Here is a 10,741-nt window from a genome sequence, read left to right as displayed (position 1 = left end):
ATCCATCTTCTCCATTGTTCACTGAATCCAAACCTCTCAAGGACCTCCACTAGGAATTGCCTATCCACCAGATTATAAGCCTTAAGGATATCCAGTTTTATGATGATATTTGCCTCCCTAGTTTTCCTTGCCGAGTGTATTGCTTCATGGGATACAATTATGCCTTCCACAATTGATCTTCTAGGGAGAGACCACTTTGCTCCTCCGAAATGATAGCCTTCAAGACTTTCTTGAGTTTGTTTGCTATAATCTTGGTGATTATTTTATATATCATGTTGCAAAGTGCTAGGTCTGAAATCACTCATAGATCGTGCCTCCTTTTTCTTGGGGATGAGAGCCAAGAAAGTATGATTTAAGGCGCCAAGCATAGTCATCTTATTTATGGATTCCTCCACTACCTTAGTCAAGTAATCTCCAATGATCTCCCAAAAGTCCTGAAATAAGCTAGTGGGGAAATCATCAAGACTTGGGGTCTTGTCCGAGTTTAGCTGAAAGGCGGCCATCCTTACTTCTTCCTTCAAGGTTTATTTAAACAATGCTTCATTCTGTTCATCATTAATTATTGTGGGGATGGATTCTAGTATCGAATTCCTTTCAGTTCTTTGCTCCTGTACCTCCCTATTCAAAATTGACTCAAAGAAATGGACAACTTCCTTGTTGACCTCCTCCATGGATTCGGTCATAGAACCATCATCCATTTTAATTTCTGTGATTCTTTTGCTGCTCCTATTTGCTACTACAATTCTTTAGAAAAAAATCATATTTTTGTCTCCTTCTGTTAGCCATGTTTATGTAGATTTCTGCCTCCAAAACCACTCCTCCCTTTCCAACAGTTCAGATAGTTCTTCCTTTAATGCCTTCTTTGCTTCACACTCTTCCACACTCATTCCTTTCTCGATTATGATTTTATTGGGAACTGCCAAGTCTTTTTCTAGCCTCTCATTCTCTGTGAAGATATTCTTAAAGTGTGTTTTGTTCCATTCCTTCAATATGCTCTTTATGTAGTTCAATCTCTTATTTGATAGAACATTGAATGATTCCCAAATTTTTTTTAGTCCACCAGCTAGCAATGCGGTCATTTAATGTAGCCTCCCTAAGCCACAAATTCTCAAATTTGAAAGGACTGCCCATTGGAATTTGATGGGACTACCCATAGGGGGGGTCATAAGGTCTAATGCTAATTTGCACAAGATAATGATCTGAGCTAGTGTATGGTAGAATTGTGCCCTCATGCAAGTTGTTTTTGTTTTCCCACCCCTACAAGCATGAATCTGTCGAGTCTTTTTGTAATACTCATGAATCCCTTCAAATCGAGTCTTTTTGTAATACTCATGAATCCCTTCCTTTTGTTGGTCCATGTGTATATGCCATTCTTGGCTTCTATATCCTTAAGCTAGTTCCTACCTATAAATGCTTGGAATTCTTGCTAACACTAGTGATCCTACATAGGCCGCCCCTTTTCTCCCCATTATTTAGTGGCACTAAAATCCCTTGCAATGATTCCTTTTTCATCCTTGTTTCCTTCTCGTATATTCAATAGTTGTTCTCACACTTCCCTCTTACTAGGCGTAGAGATAGGCATATACACATTGATAATAAATAAAGGCTCATTATTTTGCAACAACTTACATCTTATCATTATCCAATTTTTGTTTTTGTTCGACCTCCCCCTCGACTATGAGAGGATTCTATATTATTCCCAATTTGCTAGATGCTCTATCACCACCAACAAAATGGCCTTTTCATTGTCTCCAATTACTCAATATTCTATTGCTATCCTCATTACTCAACTTTGTTTCTTGCAATAAAACCATGTCTACTCTAGCTTGGTCAATTTGGTGCTTGACCATGCACCATTTGTTAATGCCCCTAACATTCCACGTTACAACCCTCATTTCCCTTGGAGAAGGAGAATGTCCTTCCTTGAGCCGAGTTTCCTTTGCCCTATGACATTGGCTACAATTCCCAATTTTGTTTTGTTGGTTTTTGGCCTTGGTTTGGCTTTATTCCCGATATTTGGTTTCTTTAATTTTGATTGAGTTTGTTCTACCATTTTGTCCTCTAGAATTTTCCCTTCCCCCTCATCACCTTCTCCTTCTTCCTCTGTCTCAGATATGGCCTCCCCATCTTCTCCTACCTCTATAGGAACTACCTCCTTAGCTAAATCTATGTTGAGGGAAGTTGCCATTATTTGATCAAAGCCTTCCTCCACCTTATTTGCTACTATTAGCGCATTATTTTATTTCCCAGGCTCCATCCTTGTGTCTGTTGGTATTTCTTTGGGAGCCTCTATTTCTAAAGTCTCTCCCCCAATGGAGTTTGAGCTATAATGGCTTGGGATAGATTTCATGCCCTTTGAAGCTTGAATACCCATATTATGATCCTTAGGTTGCCTGATCTCCTCTTCAATTTCTATGTTGGGTATATGTGGAGCCTCCCCACCTTCCTTGGTCCCCAATCCTTGCTCTGGCTTGAGACCAATCTCCCCATTCCTTGTCACATCCTTAGCTTGTTCTATTGATGGATCCCTTATTGAAACTCTATATCTCTTCTTGTATTGTGGGATTATTTCTACTAGTTCATGTGTTTGCTTTGTTTGCTATGAACAAGCTCTAACACTCCGTCTGGTTATGCCCTTTTGATTTGCATTTAGGGCATAAAATCATATTGTCCTCTCCTAGCTTTTTCTTCCACAAGCCCCATCTTGCGTGGATTTCAATCTCTTGGGGGATTGGGGGGAATGGCATGAGCTTAAGGCACAATCTTGCATAGGTGTTGAAGCATCTGTCCTCCAACTTTTTATCCACCCAAATGAGGGGGCCTATATTTCATCCAATTTATTTCAGGATGTCTTGCCCCTAGTACTTTGTGGGAAAGTTATGCAATCAAATCCATATAGGACCAACCTCTACCTTCTACTTCCATGGATGAAAATTGAGGCACCATTCTTTCATATATATGCTTGTTTTGTCCATCATGTATGAGCCATGACTTAGCATTGTCTATCTTTCATTATTTGTTAGGAATTCCACTAAAAAAGCCATTGGGTAAAGGTCTCAGTTGAACTCTGGTCCCCCAATGCTTGTGACACCATTGCCTCATTTTTTCATATGCATGACAATCACTCTCTCATTTATAAATAACCCTACCTCTTTTAGTCTTGCTACAGAGTTCCCTATTCGAGTTTGATCTAAAACAATTGATATATTCTTATTAGGGAGTTTGTTTGGGTCTTGAAACACACATTTATTATTTATTCCATTTGGTGTAGGTACCTTTTTTGGATGGAGGGCTCCCTTCCCTTTCCATGGTCTATTTGTTCTTCTTCCCTTTGGCTTTCAATTTGTCCTTGCATCCTTAGCACACAAATAAATTGAAGAATCTACATTAATTCATCCCTTTTGCTAAACCCATGCATACCTGCAATAGTTTCCTCCATTAGGGTTTCCCCTTATCCGATTCTCGCCATTCCATACTTCTGCCCTAGCTAGACCCTATTCTCTCCTTTGTTCATGGAATCTTCCTTGTTGATTCCTCCTCTGATTGAGGTTTGTGCTCATGTTGAAGCTTTTCCCATCCATTTTTCTCTTATTCGATTGGTTAGCTCCATATCTCTTTGTGGGCTCGTAATACTTTGGCAGAGCGATTGGGAGGTCTTCGTCAACTTATTCTGACCACCATTCTAGCCACTTCCGCATATCTGCAATGTTGATTCGTCATCCTAAGGGGAATTGATTTGCCCCTATGAGTATTGCTGATCTCTCCTTTGGCTTGAAAAGAAATCACCCAAACCTATAATTTGACATTAGTCCTATGGTGGATTTTGTAACATAGATGTTTTCAAATATAAGTATGCTGACCCTCAAGGTGTGCGGAGACTGTAGATGGTGGTTCGGAAAAAAAGACGAGTCATCTCCAGTGGTGAACAAGATTTTTTACGCAATAGTTTCTCCTCTCTTGGGGACGAAAATGATATGCTGGTTTTGTCATGAATTACATCTCATGTAATGTTCGAGGTCTCATAGACCTCGCCAGAAAGTATTCTATTCGAGATGTCCATCAATGTATTGTAGGCCTGGATGTTCTTTGCCTCCAAGAAGTTAAAATTGGAGGTTTCATGCTTAATGCTGCATGCCGTGTTATTTGGCCACATAGCCTTGTTTTTTCGTCCCAACATGAAGCTAGTCGAGGGGGAGTTGTCACTCTCCTTTCACCTCAGTGGCGCTCTGCAGTTATTTCTCATGGGGTTGATCCCATGCAGCGCGCCGTCTCGGTTTTGCTTTCTATTGATAATCATTCTATTGGGATCGTTAATGTTTATGCTCCCAATGATTTGGTTGAAAGATCATACCTCTAGCAATGGATTGCGGATAATCTTCCTCCTGCCACTTGGGTCATGTGTGGGGACTTCAATATGGTTGAGTTGGCTTCTGATAAGGACGGTTTTTTGCCTTTCCGTTGGACAACTGGAGAGCGGGAAGCCTGGTATTATATGCGCAATAAATTGGGTCTTTTCAACCCCAACACCAATTGCCGTCATCCTGGTGGGGTCTGGCACACTTGGTCTAATTTCAGAGCTGGCTCTGACAAAATTCTCAAAAGGCTTGATCGTGCTATGATATCTGCGCAATCTTTTTTCTCTTTTTTTGAAGATCTTGACCTGCTTGTCACTCCTCTTGTTGATGTGACGCTGTCAGACCACTTCCCCATAAAGTTTAGCATTGAATGGCGGACAACTTGGCAACGTCCTTCCAAAACACAATTTTACCTCAACACGTCTCTTTTGCACCATCAGTCCATGATGGCCCACATTCAAAGAGTGTGGAATCTTGAGCCAAGGCCCCGTCATCACACTGGTTGGATTGAGTGGTGGCATGACACCATTTCCCGTTCTGCGAGGTTTCTGCGCATTTATGGTAGACAACTTGCCATCTACCGCAGGCGGTCGTATGATGTGACCACCAAAGCTCTGTGTGCCGCCACAAAAGCTTTAGCTTTGAATCCCTTTGATTCTACCCCGCAACTCCGTTTAGCCCAGCTCTGACATCAGAAGCATGTTGCTGATAGTCACTCTGCCAGAGGAGCTCAAATCAAAGCCATATTACACTGGTTTAAGGTGGCCGATAGAGCTTCTAAGGAGTTCTTCCTGGCTCTACGTGTCTACCACACCTTTGTTGGGATTACGAAAATAAAAGAGGGACAGGCTCTTCTCACCGAGCTGCCTGACATTTTGCAAGCCTTTGTTCGTCATTATGAGAAGGTGTTCACAACGCAGGGAGATTCTACGGCCCAAACCCAAGCCTTACAAGATTGCTTAGCCGTTGTTCCTAAATGGCTCTCTGACTCACAACAGGCCTTCTGTGATCTCTTACTGACCATTGATGATCTCAAAGAAGCCGCTTTTTCTATGGAAGATGACAAAGCCTCGGGTTGTGATGGCTTCCCCTATGAATTCTACAAAGCCCTATGGCCTTGTGTTGGTCCTGACCTTCATAAGGTCTATTTGGAAGCTTTTCATTCCCGCTCTTTGGGAAAAATGATTAATCAGGGTAGCATCAAGTTTATCCCTAAGGCTGGGGACCCAGAGGACATTTGCAATTGGCGGCCTATCACCTTGCTTAATGTCTCTTATAAAATCATTGCCAAAGCTTTGGCCCTTAAGATACAACATCTCCTTCCGCTTATTGTCCACCCGGAACAGATTGGATTTATTAAATCCAAGTTTATTTTGGACAATATTATTGCTGTTTGGGAAGGTATGGATTGGGCCAGACGCTCTCAACAGCAGACAATCTTTCTTAAGATTGACTTTGCTAAAGCATATGATCGCATTGAATGGCCTTTTATCTTGGCTATGCTCGAAGCCCTAGGCTTTGGTCCCTGGTTCATCCAGTCTGTGCAGATGCTCTTCGAGGATGCCTCGACTTGCATTACCATTAATGGCCGACAATCTAAGGCTTTTGTGGCTTTTTCAGATCCATTCGATAGAGATGTCCTCTGGCTCTGACCTTATATGTTCTTGCAGCAGAAGGGTTTGGTTACTTGCTAATGCTATCGTTGTTGGGTGTGTCCGTGGTATCTCCCTGCCTGAGTCACCTTCCCATCTTGTCAATGGTCACTTCGCCGATGATTCCTTTCTCACTCTCATTGAGGATGAATATAATGTGCAGTCCGCTCTTCAATGTCTTAACACTTTTTGCTTGGCTTCTGGTTCGGCCATTCAGGGGCACAAGACGCAATGTTACAGACAGTCCTTTTTTCCTGCTCCGCCTTGGATCCCTCAGTATGACTGGAATTGCCTTCAGCATGGCGAATTTTTCGCTTTCTGGGCATTCCTTTCGCCTTCCAAGCTTCGCCTTCGAATCTCTGGTAGGCGGTCTTAGACATAATCGAGAAAAAAATTGCCTACTGGATCACCAAGCCTCTCTCTTTGGCTGGTAAATTCCAAGTCTGTTCCAAAGTGTTGGCTGCCACCCATGTTTACTATTCTTCATGTTGGGCTCCTTCAAAGGCCTCTTACATGAAGTTGGAAAGACTTCTGCGGGCCTTTCTTTGGGCCTCAGAGTCTAACCATCATGGTTTTCACAAGGTTGCTTGGGAGTACTGTTGTCTCCCTAAGGAATCTGGAGGACTCGGCCTTATTTTCACCCAGAACCAAGGGTTGGCCTTATGCGCCAAATGGGTTATCAGAGCCTTATCTGGAGACGAGGCCTGGAAAATTCTTCTCCGACATTGCATTTCTTCAAGCTTTCCTTCTAAAAGGCCAGCCTGGAAGGGGATAGGCTTGCAAACCTTGCTCACCATGACAGACCGACCCTGTTCAGATACAGGGTTCTTTTGTGGTCAAAAGAATCTGGCGTGCTTGGGAAGCTATCAAGCCTTGGCCGCGATGGGCCGCCGATGGCTTTCAGGATGAATTGTCCATGAATCAACACAACCTTTGGTGGTCCCCTCTTTTTCAAGTGCAAGGGTTACCTTTGGCTAAAATTCAAGGTATCAGTGCTCTGCGTTTTCACAAGCGTGACATTCGTACCCCTAAGGATCTTTTTTCCAGATCTACTATGAGCCTCCAGTCTTGGGAGGACCTCCAGGTCCAGTTTCGCCTGTCTCAGCCAGATCAACAGACTTATGACCTTTTGGTTTCGGCCCTTCCCTCAAATTTGCTTCATAAGCTTGGTATTTGGTCTGTTAGACCTTGGTGGAAAGATTGGAAATGGTATCCTTGGACTCCTTTTACCAACTACAAACCCAAAATGGGTTATCTCTGGTTGGTTCCTCATTTGCCTATGGTTCATACTCTTAACCAACGGCGGCACTTGCAGTCTTCCCAGATTGCCTGGAGATTCAAGTTTTTGGCTGTCTGGTCCGCCATCACCGAACCTAAGATTGGTCACTTTGCTTGGTGTGTTCTCTTTCAAGGTCTGCCTTTGGGTTCTAGACTCAAGCATTTGGGAGTGCTTGACCCTCGATGCCCTTTTTGTGGTCACCCAGAATCTTTTATGCACATCTTTTGGTTTTGTAGAAGAGCTCAACAATATTGGAGCTGGAATCATGACTTTTTTCGGCCTGAACCATTTTCCTGGTACATGGCTCTTCTGGGTGATTCACCTAGAATCCCCTTTAAATTCTCCCAGATATGGCATACTTTCAGACTGGAGATCTTTTTCACTCTTTGGAAGGATAGAAATGCTGTTATTTTTTCTCATAGCTGCTTGGATATTAATGTTTCGCTTTATACTAAAGCTTGCCTTTGTAACAATGTATTAATGTAGATTCAGGTTCAAGCTGACAAGGTGGCCCACCTTCAGGAACTCCTTCAACACCGGGGTAATGCCCCTTGTGCGATTGCCCGAGTACCGCCGGACTCTGTCTCTGCCAACCATACTCCTCCCTGTGGCCGCCGACGCGGTCACAGCTCCTCTGCCCGTCGCTCTCAGACCTCGCGGTCCCAACCTCCCTGCTGCCCCTCGAGCGGGAGAGATGTTCCCTGGCACTGCCACTCGGCTTCCCCACTGCGGCATGGCTTCGGCTCGAGGTGGCCCTCTGATGCTCTTGTGGCCTTTGCTCCTCCTGCTGCTGATTCTAGGTGGCCCTCTACCACCACCTCCAAGTTTCCTCGTCTGGCCTTGGCGATCTCGCCTCCCAGGCAGGAGGAAGGAGAAATTGAAAGAGATCCTAAAGATGGGTGGTCTGTGCCAGACCCGACCCTTGGCCTCGCTGATGTATGGGGCAAAAAAGATGACTCTAATCCTCCTCCCTCAGCTGCCACTGCTTTGGTTGCCTGGGGAAGTTTTTGATGAATAGCTTGTTGTCGTGTTTTTTGTTTTAATTTAATTAGTTAAATTTATATAGATAAAGATGATTTAATTCTATTTTAATACAATATTAATGAAATTATAATTTAAATGTGCAATATTAATTTAGTGAAATTATTTTAACAAATACAAAGGTAGTTACTTTATTAAAAATTACAAGATTATAATTTATGATTACAATTTGATTGTAGTTAAAGAAAGTGTATAAAGTCCCAATGTATATATATGAGAGAGAGAGAGAGAGAGAGAGAGAGAGAGAGAGAGAGAGAGAGAGAGAGAGAGAGTGTTTTAAATTTTATTTATATGCCATATAATAATTTATATTTTTAAAAAATATTTAAGCAAACATTTATCAAATGACAATAATAACAATGTATTGAAAGAAATTGTAAGTAACGATGGAAACTAATTATTTAAAAAATGGAATTGAAAAATGAAAAATTGGTAGAGAAAGAAAAATGAAAAAATGGTAGAGAGAAAGATATCAATCTAAAATATCATATCTATCTATTGAGCTATCTCTCTCTAACCCTTTGTCTGTCTTATTCACTCCATCTCTTGTATAGCCGCTATCATTTCTCTATCTTTTTTTATCCATATATTTCACCTCTATCTTCCTTTCTCCCTCCTTGGCTCCCTTCCTATTTTCTTGAATGAAATTATATTTTTCCAAAATGAATTTATTTGAGTTTTAAAATCTTGAGAAGAAATCTTACTTATTTCATTACGTCACAATAATTTCATTTCCATCAAATAAGATTTATTTATAATTAAATCAAAATAATATTGTACAAATATATTTAAATATTTTAAGAATAATAATAAAAATAAGCAAAAACATGATTCTATAAACCTCTCATTTAATTCATGTGAATAAAATAAAAAATTATTTGATTTTATTTAAAAGACCAAAAAATGTCTCATCTTAATTATTCATTTATTCTTTAATTTTCAAACTAAAATTTATAATCTATATTTCTAATTTTTTTGGTGATAGGATTTTCCAGTGCTCAATTATAGTAAAATACTAATATTGAAATTCGGTTTTCATTTTTCTCGACTCCAATATATTTTGCAACATATATTTTACTATCGGCATAACCATTATGCCTCCTTTTTGATGTAAATGGGAGTTTTTAATTACTATGTTTAGATTGCAGACGAATGAATGAAATTTAATTCTTATGTTTAAGGGGATAACGTACCATTTTTCTCTGATTAAAAGTATTAATTGATAGCAAAAAAGTACATATCACACAAAATACAAGCATAGCTGGCAAAATGTAGAAACTATAACTTCAATTCCTAAAGCAAGAGGTGCTACATAGAATTCCTGAAATTGTCAGCCTTCCCAAAGCCTTGTTTGCTGTATACCAAATAATCTACAGTCACAAGATTTGGGATTTGAGGAAAGTAGCGTAAACGAAGAGCTTGCTCATTATTGTAGATAATGCATTGCTCATTTCCATTGCATACACGAAACTAAAATTCTAATGTTACTGTCATTAGATGCAAACAAAAACTTCACTTTGATCAGGTTGGTTTGTCGGATTCTGTCAATATTTCAACTTGTTACGAGGTAACTCTCCAACTCCATGGTAACAGCCAATCTACATTGTCAATGGAATACACTTCATATTCTTTATCTTAGTAACCTGCATAAATAATTGCTAGGTGATTCAAAGCTAATGGGAGAAGTGGAATTCTTTGGTATGAAATTTAACTGAAAGCTTTACAAAAAGGTACTGACTACTTACCTGATTACATCCATAGAATGCATTAACTTGGTCTGAGCCTCCCTCCACAGTGTTCACCATCTACAATGGCTTCTTAATCCTCTATGTATTAAAAGGACTTCGCCAATAGTATACAAACGAATAAAATTCAGGTTTAAGGAATTGGATCTAAGTTATTTTCCGTACTCGTAGAACCAACTCTATCCAAAACTGCCTCATCTTTTGCTTTAACAGATGCAAGCTCTATATTTTGCATTTTCTCTGCATAATACCATTACTAGGTTATAAAATTTTAAATATTCCATCGAACAATTATAATTTCTTGCATACAGTTCTGTAGTAAAAGAGATCCACCTTTTTTTCTCTTTTCAGATCTATCAACGCTAAATTTTCTTTCATTTTCAAATTTTGTAATTGAATTAGAGTTCATTCCATCAAAATAACTTTTCTGATTGAGCATGTAACTTTCTTTTATGTCCTTACAAAGATTTGAAATAAGGAGGATAAAATACATTTGAATCCAGATATATTTGTCAAAATGAGTACCTGTGAAAATCTCAATGCATAAATCGGAAACCATGGATATAATCAGATACAATTAGCAAGTAAGCACTACATACAATCAAGGCATGCATCATTTGATTGCTGAAAGCATGATTGCATGCAAATTATTTAAGCTTGGAAATTGGA

The 10,741-nt window shown here is 40.1% G+C and overlaps 1 protein-coding gene across 3 annotated transcripts in view; it reads right to left on the bottom strand.

Moving 5' to 3' along the window:
* Nucleotides 1-9,599: 9,599 nt before the first annotated feature.
* The window catches only part of LOC131060739 (pentatricopeptide repeat-containing protein At2g41720), a 349,323-nt gene continuing 348,181 nt past the window's right edge, over nucleotides 9,600-10,741 (bottom strand). For 2 of the 3 annotated variants that reach the window (XM_057994104.2, XM_057994102.2), the window contains 2 exons: nucleotides 10,073-10,312; nucleotides 9,600-9,970 (listed from right to left, as the gene is read on the bottom strand). In XM_057994104.2, coding sequence (XP_057850087.2) covers nucleotides 10,206-10,312 — 107 coding nt within the window. In that variant the 3' untranslated portion in view covers nucleotides 9,600-9,970; nucleotides 10,073-10,205. The remainder of the gene's footprint in view (nucleotides 9,971-10,072; nucleotides 10,313-10,741) is intronic. The other variant, XM_057994103.2, reaches the window with a different exon arrangement.

This window comes from Cryptomeria japonica, chromosome 10, assembly GCF_030272615.1.
Source record: "Cryptomeria japonica chromosome 10, Sugi_1.0, whole genome shotgun sequence".
NCBI lineage: Eukaryota > Viridiplantae > Streptophyta > Pinopsida > Cupressales > Cupressaceae > Cryptomeria > Cryptomeria japonica.
The sequence above is the reverse complement of the archived record's forward strand: the minus strand, read 5'-3'. Positions and strand labels throughout refer to the sequence as shown.